The 19567-nt window shown below is 31.6% G+C and overlaps 2 protein-coding genes across 2 annotated transcripts; one reads left to right on the top strand and one right to left on the bottom strand.

Annotated features, from left to right (window-relative positions):
• Positions 1 to 3313: 3313 nt before the first annotated feature.
• Positions 3314 to 5977, bottom strand: LOC110702377 (chorismate mutase 2-like). Its single transcript, XM_021880082.1, has 5 exons — positions 5599 to 5977; positions 4484 to 4573; positions 4230 to 4373; positions 3868 to 3960; positions 3314 to 3762 (listed from the first exon to the last, which is right to left on the bottom strand). Exons 1-5 carry the CDS (start codon positions 5800 to 5802, stop codon positions 3532 to 3534), a joined length of 762 nt encoding a protein of 253 aa, XP_021735774.1. The 5' UTR covers positions 5803 to 5977; the 3' UTR covers positions 3314 to 3531.
• Positions 5978 to 16457: 10480 nt separating this feature from the next.
• LOC110702388 (60S ribosomal protein L6-like) lies at positions 16458 to 19230 on the top strand. Its single transcript, XM_021880092.1, has 4 exons — positions 16458 to 16805; positions 16897 to 17003; positions 18472 to 18653; positions 18788 to 19230. The coding sequence occupies exons 1-4, from the start codon at positions 16549 to 16551 to the stop codon at positions 18941 to 18943; spliced, it is 702 nt and encodes a 233-aa protein (XP_021735784.1). The 5' UTR covers positions 16458 to 16548; the 3' UTR covers positions 18944 to 19230.
• Positions 19231 to 19567: the final 337 nt, after the last annotated feature.

A 19567-nucleotide genomic window follows, 5' to 3' on the forward strand; every position in this document is an offset into this window, starting at 1 on the left:
AAATTTTATTTGTATCGTATGATGTGTTAGATCTGCATGTAAAAAAACATTTAGTAAATAAAACATAAACATATAATCGTTGAGTATCCCAAATAAATGCAATGTAAGTAATAATTAGAAATACTAATTTAAACATAGGATTTTAAAAATTAAGCTAAAAATTACCCCGCCATTGATGACCAAAAATTAACACAAAATTACTAACACAAAATTCGCTTGATGGGGTTTTTAATTGATAGGGGTTTTTTATTGATACGAAATTTTGTTTGTGTCGTATGATGTATCAATTTATAATGGTAGGTATCACAAATTTTAATTTAATTATAATTAACGAACAATTTGTATTTCTTATCATATATACTATCAAAATTTATCTTATAATAATAGGTATCAAACTTTATTATAAGCGTTTACCATTTAAATATTTCTTAGTATATTTTTTTTTGGATTTCTTATACTCGTAGTATTGAATTAATAAACTTATCTTTTCCTATATTTTTACTTTATTTTTTTCATTAAAATAATTTAATTCGAGGATTATAATTTACGTGGAATTAAAATTTTAGATATATCAAATCTAATTTGTTACTTTTATCTATGTGGTGACATAATTTTTTAATTCAAAAATAAAATACAAATCTTTCTTCTTATTGGGTCGAAATAAGTACATTTCTTATGTAGCGCTCCGAATGCTCTCCAAAAATGCCTACTTTATTTATATATATTAGATTTATCTTGTGAAAAATAAATAAATTATATTACTTCTAATTTACTTAATAAATGAAAGGAATATATAATATTATTATGTGAAATTTAAAACATTAATAAAAGTTGGTTGAGATGGTAAACATATTACCTATATGTATCAGAGGTTACTTTGAAGAGTGTCACGTAGCACCGTTCCTTTGAAAGGAACGCCTTTTAATATATAGCATAGATTAGTGTGTGGTTAACTAGTATTTTGTGTATAATTTAACTTTTTGTAAAAAGTTTTGAACATTATTATTAGATTATTAATATGGACAAAGTTAATGTTTACGGAGGATGAAACAGCTCATGAGATATTTGAACTCAACTTGATTAGAATTGATACAACTCGTGAGATATTTGAGCTCAACTTGGTTAGAAATTGATCGAGGAATAAGAATATTTAGTTGAGCTGAAGAATCAAAAAGAAAAGGAAATAAAGTTTATTCAAGCACATGTCATGTTTTGATTTAGGTTCTCTTTTAAGAACCTATTTCAACATAATTGGATTTCAATTTTGAGGAACCTATTGCAACATGTTCCATTTTCGCTTCTAGGTACTCTGATTTTCAGCTCCCCCTTATAGTGATGAGGAATTGAGGATTGTTTGTATTTGTTCTAAGTAGAGGCAGAGCCAACGTGGGACAAGAGGGAACAGCTGTCCCCCCACTTTAAAAAAAAAAATAGTTTAAATACATTATTTTGTGCATAATGATTTATACCAGATGCAATGGTGCAGCAATCGAAGTAGTAATTGAGGAGCTTGTGATCGCGGGATCAAACCCCTCGGATACCATCTGAAACACTTATTTTTGAATAATTACATAATGACTATATATAAAATTAAACCCGCAGCATTGATAAACAATTAATTGTTGTCTTCTTGGTTAGCGAGAGTTTATTTTCAAGAGGAATAGGGTGAGGTTCGATCTGGCTTGAAATTTCTGCCTCCACCAGTGGTTCTAAGTTACCTTTGGTGTTCATCTATACCTGGCAATATGTAGGGTATTATGATCAGTGGCGGAGCCAAGATTTTCAACTTGGGGGGACAAAATCGTACACCGAATCTTCCTCTAAGTATTGGACTCATTTTCGTTGGACCCATTTTTATTGAGTTTCGTTCTTTTAAACAAGAATTGTCGAAGATCGGGTTGTTTAGTTGCCTTGGATTTGTTTGAATTTGGTGAATCTTTTGACATTTCCTAATTAAATTGAAAATTATATATCAATTTCCACAATCCACATCATTACATAATAACAAAACCTAAGATTCTAATTTCTAAATTTCTAATTCAACTATACATTTCAATAATTTAAATTCTCAAAAACAGGGGAAAAAAATTAAATACCAATAATTCAGAGATTAAACAATTCAATTTTCAATAAGTTCAATACTTCAAAGTTCAAAACTTCAATACCCACAAATCAACAAATGACAAATCCACAATCATTCTCAATCGAAATTAAACAAGTTGATATATACAACAATTTCATCAATTAAACAAGTAATAAGTTGAAATTCGTCTTCAATACCCACAAATGACAAAATCGTCAAATCCACAATAATTCTCAATCGAAATTAAAAAAGACTAACAAGTAATAAGTTGATATATACAACAATTTCATCAATTAAACAAGTAATAAGTTGAAATTCAGATTTACATACCTCCATTGATTTGGGTGAATTGGGTCTAGCGAAGACCGGAAGACCGAAGACAGCAAGACACCCGCCACCAACACCGACACCGCACACCGGCGACACGAACTGTCGTCTGTCGAACTCCAAGTCGCGAACTGGTGATTTGGGTGAACAGAACCGGCGACGGGAGCAGGGGTGGAGCCAATAAAGGGCGGAAGACCGAAGACAGCAAGACACCCGACACCGCCACTGGACGGGAGAAGACGCGAACGAACCAACGAAGTGCCGCCGACGAGCCTGACTGCCTGAGAACTCTAAGTCTCCAACTTTCGAACTTCGAAGAGAGAGAAATTGAGAATTGTGAAAGTTAGGGTTTAGTTTTGCAATTTCTTTTCTTCTTCTTTCTGTCTCACTTCAGTTTTTTTTTTAATTTTTTTTCTTTATTTTTTTTTTTTTTAAAATTTTTTTTTTTGAAAATGGGGGGACAAGTGTCCCCACATGTCCCCTTCTAGCTCCGCCCATGATTATGATGTTTTAGTACTTGGTACTTTGTGATATTATCAGATAGTGAACATGCCTTGAGAAGAAGAGCTTCCTTAGCCTTTTTAGCTAAGCTATCTTTCTTCTTTACCAGAGTCTTTTTAAAGGGATAGGGATACGCAGGAGTCCAAATGTTTGAATATACAATGCATGTTGTTGTTAAAAGGCAAGAATCATAATCATATAATGGATGAACAAATGGTCTTTGTTCTCCACAAGCAAATCTATGAATATGAATCACTTTTCGAGGTGATTGTGTGTTTTTTTTTTACTTGGTCGTAGATATAATCAAATACTGAACCATGCATGTTAAAGGTACCCAAGGAAATTGGGGTACGGGTTTTCATACCGAGAATAATAAGGTTAAATTGACAAAAGGAGTGAAGATTTGAAACAGCAAGAGGAGCATATCTAGCATTATTCTTCTTCAAAGACACAATAGTTATATACGAGTACTTATATACTTAGTAATTCAATGGAGTACATCAATAATGAATTTAGTAATTTAGCAAATGAAAGATTGCTTTTGAGAATGTTCACTTCATTAGTTCAAGTTATCGATCTCATCATTCTCAGTTGAACGAAGCTAAATACAAGTTCAAATGTCAATCTAGACGCCGAAGAAGGTATTCAACTTCAACATCTTTAGTGAGAGGAATCACCCATTCATCATAAAGACGAGAGACCAATGAAGGATCAACCTTGTAGTCATTGGAATTACTTGTGTCATTGAGGGTTACTTCCTGCCCGAAAACCTTGGTTTTCTTCTCAATTCTTTGCTTCACCATTGCTTCCACTTTACTATCTGTCAATAGGTTCATAAGAGTATCTTTGTCCTGAATCAAGAATTTAAGAGAACAGGTCAGAGAAAAAGATTTGATTCTACTTGATATAGGAGAGAATGCTGTTTATCTATGATTCAGCATAGTAAGATTACTTACTTTTGCGCGAATGGCAGCGCTATATGCTTCAGTCTCGCTTCTGAACTTTACTTCAGCTACATATTTTCCAAAATGTATTCTCCTAGATAACACCTGAATGATAAACGGTATTCAATCAATGCCATGTGAAACATACTGATTCAGGATTTTGGCCACATTATTGTGCCTAATGATATGTATTTTTGCCTTGAAACAAACTAGTTTCAGAAAATACAGTTCTAGGGTAAGCAAATAGATTCAGAAAAGGAAGAATAGATCAAATTTAGATAAGGGGCTGAGGACTACGGGTTACCCAAGTTCAATTCATAACAAAAATAAGTTAAGTTCAGATGCGCGTTTTCAGGTGAAAAGACTTTACTAACCTGCAAACACGCTAGATCAGAAGCCACACCTAAAGCATAATTTCCATCATCACCCTTAGCAGCCAATAGCGGTAGAAATTGGTTAACATAAAAGTCCCAAATTTTCTTGCTAACATTGACAGATGCTGCAGCAGGAGGCAAATCCTACGATTGAAACGATACAGCAAATCATAAAACGATGAGTTTTCAAAACTTAAGACCATGATCCATGAACTGGACAGATATGGAAGTATCCAAGGCAAAAGGCAAATTACCTGCGAACAATTTAAAGGGCGGTGTACTAATGGAGGTGGTAAGTGATCAGGAAAGAATGGAACTTCTTCTGGACTTCGGTATCTGCCACCCTGAAATACTAACAAGGTATCACCTTAAGATGACAGAAAGAAATTGTTGAATATAACATGACAGGAAGCAAAATATTTCGTCGAAAGGCCACATGTTTTTAACTCTAGGCAAAATTGGGTAGTTGATGTTAGAAAATTACTCTTGACAATCCTTGTATGTGCATGCGACTACTTTTCCGTTACATCAACAAGAAACATGTGAACTATCAACTATTTTCCTTATTGTTTGTTGGAAGTTGCTTCTTTTCCAACTACCACTACCGAGCAACTAATCTAGAATCTACTGTGAAACCTGGTCAAATTATCAAGTCTATCTTTAAAATTGTGGTCAATGTCTATGCTAAATTGTGACATTATGAGTCAATGTATGTGTCCATCAATTGATTTCAAGAAATGTCTTCAAACGTAAAATAATCAATGAAAACTAATATGCAAACAATCCAAACTTTGTCCAATCTTCTAATCATAATTTTGTATAACTTCAAAAATGATCTCAACTTTTGAGTATTGTCCCAATTCTCAAAATCGTCTAAAGCTAAAGGAGATAGTTTTGCCACGATTATATAATCTTACAAACATGTTTCAACCACGGGTCTAACAAACCAAATTACAATTTGCCAATTTCCAATCTTAATTTCTTATATAATGAAAAATGCTAATAAATTTCATCATCATAACAAAGAATGTGACGCCCACTACTTTTCATGAAGTTAATAACCCATTAAAAAAGAAACAGAATTATTTGATACATTTTCTAAAAGCTTAAGACCCAATTAAGAAAATAAGGTACGAGTATTAGACCGTTGCTTGTGGACAAGTTTTTCGAAGAATCAAGCAATCTTTAAACAAGTAGGACCACCAAAATCACTTTCCTCTCCCTCAATTAAGCAAAACCCAGGAAATTTTCCAACCTTCATACAGAAAAACATAAATAACTGTAGTCGTATTTTGGTTCAAATTACACTATTAACGTGACTATTAATTCGAGACATGCTATAACCCAAAAATAAAGAGAGAAAACAGACCTGGGCTTGAACAGATTCCGTACCCTTAACAAGGAGTTCCGTCAAAGAGCCATGAAAACCAGGAAAATGAGAAGAATCATAAGCAGGAGAATTCAAAGGTCTATTAGCCCTTTCAATCAAGCTGTAAATAATGGTATCTTCAAGCCCAATTAACGTCTTCCTAATCGAGTCCAATGATAGATTATCAATTCCGTCGCTGCACATTTTTGTAATAACAAGATTAAATCTTTTATTTTTTTTTTATTAATAAGATGAAAAAATTAGGAAATTTTTTGAAGAAAAAACAGAGGAATAATACAGGGAAAAAGGAGGAGAGAATATATATAGATGATGAAATGAAGGTGTGGGTGATTTGTTTGGTTGTGGATTACAAACGAATCATTTTCTTAAGCGTAGTGGACACGGATTGGCTTTACTTGGCTTGTTATGTGCTTAATTATTTGGGGTTACATCTTTGTTTTATTCTTCTAATCTTGCCTGGTACCCTATTTGAAATTTACTCTTTTCGAATCATCAATAATCAATAATTATATTAATTATATTAATTATTAATTATCAATAACTATATACTAAAAGACACACCAGCAATGACACGTGTCATTTTCTGGTGTGTCCCTTAGTTGTTTTTTTTTTTTATTTTTTTTTAAATATCTATATAGGAAAGAAATATTATACATAAATAAAATATTATAAAAGATTTTCCTTCAAAAAAAAAAAAGATTAGAAAAGATTTAATGTATCCTTCCAAATATATATTGATACCATAAACTTCTGTATGAAAAGCTTGCCAAGAAAGATATGAAAAAATATTTTAAATCAGTTGATTATTGAGAAAAAAATGCAACATACATAAGAGAGAATGAATAATAGTTTGCAAAAAAGAAATCTATTTATAAGTTAAATACATATTGTTAAGATTTTCATCTGATTAACAAAAACAAAACGATATAAATTTGTTGGTGATATATATATATATATATATATATATATATATATACACGCATTTTAAAGTATCTATTTTGCTAATAATAGACTTTCATAATAAATTCATTTTACGAATTAATAACTTAGCCAGATTTAATTTTTTATAACTAAATATAATGTTAATTAAAGAATAGTTATTAAAAATTACTGTGCATGACACGGGACCTAACCTAATTATATACTAAAAGACACACCAGCAATGACACGTGTCATCTCCTGGTGTGTCCTTAGTATTTTTTTTTTTTGAAAAAAAAAATCAATTATAGTATAAAATAATAAAATAATCGTATACAAAAATAATTTTTTATATATGTTAATAACAAAGATAATTACTTGAAATAAATAAGGTTTGATATACCTTTCAACACAAACATTTATGACTATAATAAAAAAAATATTAACATGATTTGCGACATATTTTGATTTACTTCAAGAAAGTATTCATATTTATTCCCTAATAAAAAATAGTTGTTTATTTATTGATTAGAATTCACATCAAAGTAGTGTGCATATTTTTTAATATTTTAAAGTTTTTTTTTAACTTTTTAACATGAAAAGTTGATAGTAACTTTTAAAAATTACCGTGTATGGCACGGGACCTAAACTAGTATTATTATATAATTATACAAACATAATTCATTGCACACGACATTGGGTTAGGAGTCTTAAGATCGTCCGATGTTGAGGCGGAAAGAACAAATCTATACTGTTTAATGGAAAAAGTGACATGACATGAAGTTCATGATAATATATGACTAAATAACTTAATTTAGGTGAGTTGGGTGCATATTAAGGACATCTTATGTAAATGATAATCAAAATATACTTAGATAAATTAATTTTCATTTTAGAGTAAAATTTGATTGTTTAGGGACAAAAGGTTGTGGATTAGCTTACTCGACAGAGATATGAATGGTGGGTTTTAAAATTAGGTAATGATATACAAAGCATACAACCTCTTTGGATGCAAATAAATACAATTTTTATAAATTATTACATTAATTTATCAATGTATGACAAAATCACACATCAGATCATTCAGACGATGTAATTAATGTTATACAAATTTTCACTTATAATTTTTACTTTTAACTCCTACTAAGTAAGACACGTCTTTTGTCATCTTTCTTTTAAATTTGAATTTAAATTCATTACATTATTATACTCAAGAAGTCTAGATAGAGTATATTATTTATGATTTTCTATTGACCAAAAATAAAATACTCTTCAATTCATAATTACTTTGGCATTTTCTCTCAATCATAGAGATGTAGAGATCATACGCATACTATTGCTTAACGGTTTCATATACCTAATTATGATTATGAAGTCTACTAATTTAGACTCTTAGCCCTTGAGAAAGTTCTGATAATACAAAGACTTACAAGCTAAGGGTCACTAACAATCTTCCTCAGGTGGGCCAAACGCGGCTTTTAAACGTTGGCTATACATCGACTTCATGGACTGGACCTTCCGATCTCATCCAAAACCCAAGAAATTTCGGCTAATTTATTTGTTCCAATTTGTCAATCCTTCAACGTCCAATGTCCATGAATAAGTCACATCTTATAAACAAGCACACGTGGGATCGCCGGGTAGGACTAGGTCCACTATTTGAGGCTCCAAAATTAGCCAACGAGTTGTTCTACTACGGAGTATCAAAATTTAATCACCATTTATATGTCTGCAATGAGAATCTATCTATCTATTTATTTAAAAGACGTTTCTAAAACGGTCAAAAAATGGTTATTTAACCATCTAAGTCACCTATCAACTATGTTATTACTATATAAAAAAAATTATATAAGTGCAAACTATAAGGTTTAATTAAAAAAAATACTCAAAGAATAACTCAATTTTGGTTTGACAATGACAATTTCAGTTTTAAAAAGGTTTTAAAAAAAATTACTGATTACATGTCTACAACAATGGGACAACGCTTGAGCTACTCACTAGTTAATCCCTTAAACCTAGAAGGTATGAGTTGATTTTAGTTTCTTGCTTTTATTTAACACATGTTAAATGCGTGACAACATAAGGAAAGAATAAAAAAGAAAATCATTAATTGGTTAAAATGTTTATGGTACTATGTCTCCTTAAACAACCGTTTATGTTATCATTGAAGGAGGAAATGTCAAGTCATCACTATAATCTATAGTTATATAGACCGTGTAAAGAGGAACACAAACAATTTTATGCTAGAAGTAAATCAATGTAGTAGTTAGGTAAGATCCTCCTAAGTCATTATATTTCTATTTTTATGTGGCATGAAATTTACTTGAATCGAAAAAGGATCACAAAATTTCCACCACTTCTTCCACTTGGGTCAATTAATTTAGGACAATGTGACCATAAAAAGTGTCATAGATATTAACATCCACATGCAAGCTAAGCACTACGTAGTACGTATGGTTCAAAATGATCAAATGTATGGTCATGTAATTGATAGACCACTAAAATTAGCATGCGAAATTCAAGAGAAGGCCAGGTCCAATATTATCTTGTTTACCACAAAACAAAGTGTAAGTTGTGATACAAATTAGTGCTTGAAGTTTCATAAATTAGCATTGGCATTGCATTGTACTCACTTGGTCAATTGGATAGTACATATATAAACATCATATATGCAAGTATGCTACTAACAAGTAATGTACGATTAATCTCGAATGAACACTTGTTAAACAAATTACATACTACGTATTATTTCTCTCACAATTGAATGAGTCTATGCTCATGTGCTATGTTATTAGGTAACTTGATAAGACAAAAGGTTAATCACATGTACAAACTCGATCAAATGCACAAAAAGTTGGTTTTTTTTTAATGTTTTTTGCCCTTATTTATAGGATCTCCTAATTGTCCTTTATTATTCCTTTTTTTTTTTTTTACAAGTTTTATTATAACTATTTTAAAACTTAAGATAATGGTAAAGAGGTTATATGACATAAGGCAAACCATGTCTTGAAACGACAGATATTTTCAAAATTTCGAGTTATACTCCTCCATAGGTGCTTTGTGTTACACGTTTTTTTTGGCCTATTAACTTGAATATAACCCATATAATTAAGGTGGTCTTATATGTTTGACTATCATGTTGTCATTTAGCTTATCACCCCCATGGCTTAAAATTTATTTAACCTCGAAAATTGCGAATTGCAAGAGATAATGCTAAATTAATCAATGGTTATAAACTGAAGACTGTAAATAATTAATTATGGAGAAAAAATGAGCATAATTAAATAACAAAATGCGGGAAAAAAAAAATAGAAGTAATATAACATACTCAGCACAATGAAAGAAGGCGCCATTATTATTGAAGGAAGCATTCATTCTTGGAGCTTCATGGGATGAAGGTTGACGGGCATCTCCTGATCTTAATAACACAAATAACACCATCAATAATGAGAAGATTGCTCCTTTTTCGACACCGCGACTCCATGTCATCGTCATCGAAGAAGAAGAGGAAGAAGAAGAATTAAGATTGATTTTATATTTTGTACTCTTTGGCTGTTCGTTGGAGCTACTTATATAATGTGGTCATCCTTGTTATAAGAAAGGTCAACTTTTTCTCACAAATAAAATGGTCAAATTATAAAAATGTCAATGTTCAAACATATGCACGGCTAATTAATCACTTTTTGATAGTACTTATAAATTTGTCAAAACGTGGGGTTTAGATTTTAGACACATGAGATCCGATTTCATAGCCAAATATTATTTGATTTGACATAAAATAATACTATTTTAAAAGCAATATATACCAATAGAAAAATAAAAATACATGGTAGACCTTCAATTAATGTGATTCAATGAAGATGAAATGTATATAAAGAAATGATGAGGATGTGACTACTTTCAAAAAATTTATACTATTCAGTGTTATCTACTTGTTTATATATTGATTACGAAGTTATACTATCATAATAATATATTTATGGCCATACCAAGCTACGCTTGGTCTATTGGTGAGGATAATATTTTAGGGGGTTTAATCCCCATTAGAAACATCACTTTGAGATTGGCCGGGGATGGATCCCTTATCTTTAATTTCCCCCTCATTCACAAAATATCTGACCTGTAAATACCGAATTACAAAATCGTGAGGATCAAGGTACAATCAAGATCTTTCTTTTTACCTTTAAAAAAAATTAAAAATAATATAATGATAGCCATGGGCTGGTGCTTATATTACTTGAAGTTGTATACTTGTGTAGTTGTGGGGATGAGCATTGGCGGACTTAGCCTTATGCCTGGTGGGTCAAATGACTCACCAGGGCCCAAAATATTTTTTAAGTTTAAAAAAAAAAAAAAAATAAATAAATTATTTTCTAAGTTTTTTTTTTTTAAAAAAAAATACTAACTTTGAACCTTTTGTTAATGTTGTTGGGTTTTTGATGAAATGTGAACCTAATGCTTGTACAAATTTTAATCTTGTCAATTATTAGTTTGTTAATAATTAGAGAGCTAAGCTTGTCATGTTGTCAATTATTAGCTTGTTAATTATTAGTTTGTTAATTTTAGTCTTGTCAATTTTAAGCTTGTTAATTATTAGTTAGTACTGTAATCTTGTCAATTTTCTATTTGGATGATCTTTGTAAATAATTTTTCTTGGGAATTTTGGTAAATTTTTTCTTTTTACATATTTGGTTATCAATTGTGACTCACCAGTCGGAAATTCCTGGGTCCGCCACTGGGGATGAGCTAGGCATTAAAGCACTTTTGCAAGTTAATTGCATTTTTCTTTAAAACTTATTTTAATTGGTCCGTTTTGATTTTTTTTTTTCTTGTTCCACTTATGGCTTAATAGTTAATAGTTTAATATCGTGACAGTTGTCTTCATAAAAAAATAAAAATAAAATTTCGTGGCAGTTCTCACTAATTTAAATTTTTAAAGATAACCTAACTATATTAACTCATACAGGTTTTATATTTCAAACACACATAGCCTTTTTTTTTACAGACCTACATACATTAATAATACTAAGAAGGAATATTCAAAGTTAGTATTGTACTAGATGAAGCCCGTGCGATGCACGGTTTGTTTTTTTACAACTTATATTTTTTTTCCTATTTTTGTGATAAAATTTGTTACTTTATTTATTCGTTATAGGTAGTATATCATATTATCGTTTAATATTTTTATTTTATTTATTTTAAAATATAAATTGAATATTCTCTTATTCGTTATATATTTAGATGAAATTCCTAATATCAAAAGATAATATTTTATATTTATTAATTTAAACTTTGAAATTTCATTCGCCATTTTTATTTTGTTAACGTAGAACTTATTTTTAAGACGAATAAATGATAAATGATGAACATTTTTTTTGCTAGAAAAAGAGAAAGGATATATTTTTAATTTCAATGGATTTTTCTTATTTTTTGTATTTAATTTAAAACTATTTTTTTTTTGAGAGAAAACTGATTTTTTTTAATTTAACGTGATTTCATTTTTTTTATTAGTATATTTTTATAAAATATTTTATTATAATCACTTGTCATATTTTCATTATTTTTTTTTATCTAATCCATTTTTTTTTAAATTTCAATTGAAAGTGAATTTCATTTTTTTAAGTTTGATAGTATTTTTTTTATATATACAAAATAAAATAAATTGTTTCATTTCTCTTAGATAAAATTTCCAATTTAAAAAGATAGTATTTTATTTTTATAATAAATTTAAATTTTTAATTTAAATCTTACATGGCATAATCCTATAAGTAACGTTCTAAAAATACTAATAAAAATCATAGGTAGCTCTCTAAAATCTTTGGAAAAAAACTCCCCTTTATAAGTTTTGTGCCTGAGCGATGCCCATATGATTGATAAAATTTTAAGATAACATTTTTACTTGAATGTTAATAAATACAGTCATATAATCCGTTATGATAATGTAGGATATTTAGACATACGATATCATATGGCTTATATTTATATAATAGTGTACTTTTTGTAGTTTTGTTTGTAAATAAATATCTATGTTATTATTGACTTGAAATTACTTATATTGAGCTTAAATTATTTTCACTAAACTTAAAGTATTTTTACCAAACTAAGATTATTTTTACAGATTAAAACTTATCTTTACTGATTCTCTAGTATTTTTACCAAGCATTTTGTATGTGGCTAGCCACACCATCCGGACAAAGTAACCCCTATAAAACTGACCGAGTAACCCTTGTAATACTAACTGAGTAACCTCTAACAATGACTAAGTAACCCCTATCTATAACACTAATTGAGTAACCACTATAACACTAACCAAATAACCCCTATAGCACTCACGAAGTAACTCTTATAATAGTTGGTGACACCGTTTGACCAGCTACATATAAAATTTTGTGATTAAATATATTATAAATGGATCTTATTTTAAAGAACTTTTTAAAACGAATTGAATTTGAGGATGTAAATAGAATTGAGTTATAAGATATTTATAAAAAGTTATAATTAATTTTGTATATATGAAATATTAGAATTCTATCGATAATAAAACTTTATACAACAATTTTATCCTAAAAAATATATCCAAAAATTGCTTACTTAGCACACCATACGTGTCACAATAATACCTATTTATGTCGCTATCTCGTGGCCTGACTTTGAAACCGGCTTTATTTATTAGTGATATGATATTAGATTGACTCAACTCCAAGGGACATTCACACCTTCAATATGTTGTTATTGGTCTTCTATGTAAATTATAATCTACTCAAAGTTATTACTCTTTATTATCGACCTTTTTAAGATTTTGATATTTTCATGTAATATAACTTGACTTACCCAAAATGTGTGCTTTTCTCATAAGACCCATATAAAACAGACAAGATTTTCGCCATTCACGCTTTCGAAAAGAACATAGAATAGTAGAAGATCCAGCATGCAGAACATGGCGAATCTTTGTTTAATAGTTATTTGAATGGCTTACTAGCTAATTGCAATTTACAATCCAATAAAAAAAAAAAAAAAAAAAAAAAAAAAAAAAAAAAAAAAAAAAAAAAAAGGCAAAATGGTGCGAGTAGTATAATACAACTATACAAGTAGTTCATAAAATGGGCTTTAAAACTTGTTAAATTGGGCCATCTAAAATGGGCTAAAGAGGGACTTGCTAGCAAAAAAGTTATTACAGAGAGCTTCAATTCCCACAACGGCTACAAATTACAATCCCACATACCCACAATTAGATCGAGGAGAGAGAAAAACTCATAAACCCTTACTGATTACCGTCGACGGTTGCGCGTAGAGGGAAAAACCCAATTGATTGTCTTGTCTCAATTTATTTATTTATTTATTTAATTTTTTTTTTTTTTTAAGGAATCCGAATTGAAATTCCAACTTCAAGCATGCAAATAATTGTTTAATTTCAGTTTTTTATACGAAATTCGAAAATGAACAGGTTTTTTAAAAACGGCAATCGCAGATGGTTGAGGAGCATTTGGGTTTATTGTAATTTGGGTTTATTGTTTTTCAGGAGTGGTCTGGCTACTATGGGGAAGTATCGTTGCCGTCCCCGAAACGTACCCCTAGCCTGAAGATTGGTGTCCCCAAAGGCGATACGGGAAACGGCCTTGGTTTGACGAATCCATCCGTATATTCCAGGGTGGAATTTTACGGTGGTACCCGGTATGACTGCGCTTGATTGGGTGGTTTAGGGGGTCGTGGCGACGAGGGGGAGGGGAGTTCAGCGCGGCGCCGGCGCTTGGGAGAGGATCTGGGTGGGTGCGGCCGCCGTCGGCCAGGAGGCAGGGGATCGTGGCTGGTCGGGCAGGGAGTGGCGGGGGGATGAAGTGGGTGGTGGGTATTTTTCAATAGGAGTATTTTAGGTATTTTTCAATAGGAGAATTTTACAATAACAAAATCTTGATGACAATTCCAAATAAAAGATCGATTTTCAGTTTTAAAGTTTCAAATATAACCAGACTTTTATTATTCAATTTTTTGATGATCATTATTTCTCAGATAAGCAATTTAATTTTTGCTTATGTTTTTTCCAAATCTGTACAAGGGCAAATCAGTTATTCCACCTAAGGGCAAATCAGTTATTTCATCAATTTTCCGAGGGCAAATTAGTCATTTCCCGAACCCAAACCCTAAACCCTAAACCCTAAACCCTCAACCCTAAACCCTAAACCCTCAACCCAAACCCTAAACCCTACACCCTTAACCCTAAACCCTAAACCCTAAACCCTTAACCCTAAACCCTAACCCTAAACCCTTAAACCCTAAACACCCTATAAACCCTAAACCCTACCCTAAACCCTCAACCTTAACCCTAAACCACCCTAAACCCTAAACCCTTAACCCTAACCCTAAACCCTAAACCCTTAAACCTAAACCCTAAACCCTAAACCCCCAAATCCTAACCCCTAACCCTAAACCTTAACCCCTAAACCCTACACTCTAACCCTAAACCCTAACCTTAACAATATACCCTTAATAATCCATAACCACAAACCTTAACCTTAGTGGCAGATGTTGAAAAAACATTTTAGGGGGTACGGTCAAAATACATTTCATAAATTATAATAGGATCAAGTGGGTAATTTTATGGAAGAAAAAAATTCAATTTTATAACAAAAAAAATTATTTTATAGGAAAAAAAATGGGGTCCCTGGACTGCACTTGATTAAACATGCATCTGCCACTACTTAACCCTATATATCCTATACCTTAACCCTACAAAATGCAAACCCTAAACCTAAATCCTAACTAAATCCCAATATTATTGAGTTGTAATATTGGGATTTTGTAAGCCTTACACTTGATATGTTGTCAAGTGTGACAGTGATACCTCCAATCTAGGTGTATGATTTCGCAATTTTATTTAAAGGCTATTTATTTTCCTTTAATTCTTGTTTATTATTAGTTAGTAAATCGGGGGTGTTACACATTTTTAAAATACTTTTTGTATATAATTTCTAAATAACAATGATATTCTATGTCAATAAAAATATCCTACATCAAAAAGTTCGTGTTAAGATTTGATATTTGGACCATATATTATTACATATACAAAATTCATTAATGAGAAGTGTCAAGTAACTATAAAACAACAAATACTGATTTTTGTAAATAAAAAAAACTTATAAAATGAGAATTGTCAAACTCAGAGTATTATAAGCTATGCATCCCATAGTATTTTTCCCATTTTTAGCTCTATGGTAAACTTTGAAATTTTTTATCAATAATATTTTAATGATAAATACAAAAATATATGGTCATGTGAGATATTGTTAAATTAAATTCATCTCCATGTGTAGTTTTATTATATTTGTTCTAAAAATGAGAAAAACAAAATGGGGTGGAGGGAGTTAAGGGTGTTCAAAAACTAGTCCAAACCAGAAAAATGGATTGAACTGGAACGAATTAATCGATAAGGTCTTCGTCTCTTCGAGTCGAGAAATTGTTTTTTTCTGGTCTTTACTCCGGCCCATTCCAAGAACGGTCCAAGCGGGTTCAGTCTGAGTTTTGGTCCGATTTTTCCAATCTAATCCGGGTCCAGCCCTAACTTGAACCGGTATAGCCTCCGGTTCTTGAGTATAACACAAAGTAAAATAAACAATACACCATACAAGATTAAGATTTTTATTTTTTATTTTTTATGACAAAAGAGCTATCAAATAAAAGGAAAAACAATCAAATACAGCAATTGACGACGCCAAGCACAACCAGCCAAGCAGTGAGAAGGAGTAACCCACAAACGAGGAACACAAAAGGCACAAACTGGATCAACTGGGAGGCCTGTAAACTAATACAAAGTATTGCAAGATATGCAACACTAGCCAACATAATTAGGTCATGTATGTTGATTGTTGAAAGGTATAAGCCCAGCCCATTAAACAAAGTAATTGGAAACCCTAGGGTTTTATACTTCAATAGCAGCATCTCAATCTCAAGAGTTGGTCGACATTGCAGAAGCAGACTGTAAAGAGGAGAGAGAAAGAAGAAGCTAAGGCATTTGCGATGGCGGCGAAGCAGAGGAAACCACGAGTGACCCGAAACCCAGAATTGGTTAAGGGAGTCGGAAAATTCTCCCGATCGAAAATGTACCACAAGCGTGGCCTTTGGGCTATCAAAGCTAAAAACGGCGGCGTTTTTCCTCGCCATGATCCTAAACCTGCTGAAGCAGAGCCAGTTGAGAAGACCTCAAAGTTCTACCCTGCTGATGATTTGAAGAAGCCATTGATTAACAAACGCAAGCCTAAGCCTGCTAAACTCAGGTTGGTTATCTTTCGATTTCGTCTTCTTTTGGAATTTGGTTATGATGTTGAATTGGGTTTTTTGTTAAATTTTTTTTCCCTGTTTTTTCAGAGCTAGTATTACCCCTGGTACGGTTTTGATCATACTTGCTGGGAGGTTTAAGGGAAAGAGAGTCGTCTTCTTGAAGCAGCTTCCTTCTGGATTGCTACTTGTCACTGGTTCGTTTCTCCGTTTAATTCTGAATTGATCATGTATAATGGTGTGTATTTAATGGTGGGATAGACATGTTGTGTTTAATGGTATATTTTTTATGTTGCTAATTGTCTGATTATAATTGTTTTCGAAGAGTTTTGGAAATTATATGATTTTGATTGTTTGGTAGTGATCGTATTATATTATACATCTTGCATGTTTAGCTTAGTACTTAGATTGTTAACCACCCCTCTTGATCATTTGAAAGTTAGGGTCATTTATATATTTGATAAAGACGGAAATTTATGCCAAGTACAAGTGGATCCTCGTATGTCCTGTAATGCGCTTCATTTAAAAACCTTGCTTTCTTTTTAGGCTCTGCTAATTATGATTTAGGGGTCAAAAATTATGGTGTATTGCTAGAGCATGCTGATAGTCAATTATCTTTCAAATCAAACCTTATGTAGTTGGTGTTTTATGATATATTCCTTCAAGAGATGCCATATTCCTATGTTATCTTTCATCTGTTGTATTAAAACTTCCAAATATACAATTTTAACCAACAAAACCTTTAATTATTTCAGAAAATTTATCAAAACGGACCTTTCGGAGTGGTCTTATGGTGACAAAGGACCTATAAAACAAGTGAAAAATTAGGACTCTATATGATTAAGCTTGTGACATGATTTTTGCCTCTGTTTTTATCCCTTCTTTTCCCTAATCACCATGCCCACCAACCCATTTTCCTTTAACCGCCATTCCACTACCATCCTGCCACTTTCCCAGAACCATAGCCATTTCTTTCCTCTCTCAACATTCTCTCTTCTAACTTCTTTCCTTCTACCATTGAAAGTCACCCTAAATCTAATAAAATCATTTAAATTAGATGAAAACCCTCTTTTCGATATTGAGCTACAAGAATAATGGAATATTGTATGAATAAGATTACAATCAAAACCCAATAACAGTAACAAAGAGGAGTGGAAATGTGAAATTTGCATGGTTGGGCAGTGTCAGGTTATTCATTTTGTTAGATTCCCTCTCAATGTTGTTTTCCAAATGTCATCTATGTATTATTTATTAATTTGCAATGGAAGATATTAAGTATTAAAGCAATGAAAATCAAACGGTCTTGTGTAATTTTGGTCTCAGAATTTAAATTGAATCATTAATAACGTTGGAATTAAGTCAAAGAGAACAAGCTATGTGTTCTACTGTATGTATAGATCATAATAGATGGTAAAAAAAAAGAGGGTGTCAATAATAAAAAGTCCAAATGTTGAAATATTTGATCTCTGGATTTAATTGAATAATTAATAACTTTGGAATCAAGTCAAAGAGAACAAGTTATGTGTTCTACTGTATGTATAGATCATAATGGTGTCAAAAGTATAAAAAGTCCAAATGTTGAAATATTTATGGATGGAGGATGTAAGAGCTTTACTAAAAAGCTTGTATATTTTTGTGTGCTACTAATTTTCTGTAGTGTTACAGGACCTTTCAAAATTAACGGTGTCCCCCTAAGGCGTGTGAACCAGGCTTATGTGATTGCCACCTCGACCAAGGTTGACATCTCTGAAGTTCATTTGGAGAAGTTTGATGACAAGTACTTTGCTAATAAGACTGAGAAGAAGAAGAAGAAGGGAGAGGGAGAGTTTTTTGAAGCAGATAAGAAGGTTTGGCATTCTGCCTCCTGCATCCAATTGCTCTTGTTTGTTGTTGGAAGTTAGCAATCTTGGCATAATGGCCATTGTTTCTAAGCTGATTATGTATTTTCTGACTCATCATTGTTTTCTGTCCTAAAATGCAGGAGGATAATGTTCTTCCGCAAGAGAAGAAGGATGATCAAAAAACTGTTGATGCCTTGATTGTGAAGTCAGTTGAGGGAGTGCCTGACTTGAAAGCTTATTTAGCTGCAAGATTTTCACTGAAGGCAGGCATGAAGCCACATGAGTTGGTTTTCTAAGGGGGCAATTTTGAATTATTGATTTTGTTCTGTTAATCTGTGTTTTTGTATGCTTGCATATTGGCAGTACTTCCTGTATTCCTTAGTCCTAGTTTGCAGTAGACATGGCTTACATATATTTAGATTATGAAATATATCAAGGGATATTCTTTGGTCTACCCTTTTCATCTAGATGTCTTTTTCCTTGCAGTCAATGAGATCACAATGAAATGATCAAGAGTAAGGTAACATGAAATGCCTCTGTTTTTGCTACTCTGTTCTTTTATTTTGAGGTGGGAGGTGAATTATCTCTTTGGTGGTTTTCTGCAAGCATTTGATAAACAGGAAATTAAGAAAATTTTATTTGCTGGGCATTTTGGTGTGTGGTTGAGGGAATGTGGATGATATATCTGGTTGGGTCTTGAATAATAGATTTTGTAATTTCTCTGTATCTGTCAAGAATTTTTTTTAAAATGAAGTTTTCCTCTTTAAGTAGCCCCTTCCAAAGCTGCAGTAGCATTACAGTGAAGATGGTATTTATGATTTTTCATTTGGTTGAATTTATCTGATTAGAAATTCTATATTCGATTATTTGAACAAACAACCTTAGTAGAAACCCAATCTAGTTTTGCTGCACCAGGTAAT

The sequence above is a fragment of the Chenopodium quinoa genome, unplaced genomic scaffold (assembly GCF_001683475.1).
Source record: "Chenopodium quinoa cultivar QQ74 unplaced genomic scaffold, ASM168347v1, whole genome shotgun sequence".
NCBI lineage: Eukaryota > Viridiplantae > Streptophyta > Magnoliopsida > Caryophyllales > Amaranthaceae > Chenopodium > Chenopodium quinoa.

What these genes read in the sequence shown, in the direction of transcription:
- LOC110702377 (XM_021880082.1), bottom strand. Translation starts at nt 5,802, where the DNA reads ATGTGCAGCGACGGAATTGATAATCTATCATTGGACTCGATTAGGAAG. An exon ending in GCCCTTTAAATTGTTCGCAG is followed by an intron (nt 4,374 to 4,483) that starts GTAATTTGCCTT and finishes TTTCAATCGTAG; the next exon opens with GATTTGCCTCCTGCTGCAGC. An exon ending in CTGATCTAGCGTGTTTGCAG is followed by an intron (nt 3,961 to 4,229) that starts GTTAGTAAAGTC and finishes TTTATCATTCAG; the next exon opens with GTGTTATCTAGGAGAATACA.
- LOC110702388 (XM_021880092.1), top strand. Translation starts at nt 16,549, where the DNA reads ATGGCGGCGAAGCAGAGGAAACCACGAGTGACCCGAAACCCAGAATTG. An exon ending in CCTAAGCCTGCTAAACTCAG is followed by an intron (nt 16,806 to 16,896) that starts GTTGGTTATCTT and finishes CTGTTTTTTCAG; the next exon opens with AGCTAGTATTACCCCTGGTA. An exon ending in TTTTTGAAGCAGATAAGAAG is followed by an intron (nt 18,654 to 18,787) that starts GTTTGGCATTCT and finishes CCTAAAATGCAG; the next exon opens with GAGGATAATGTTCTTCCGCA.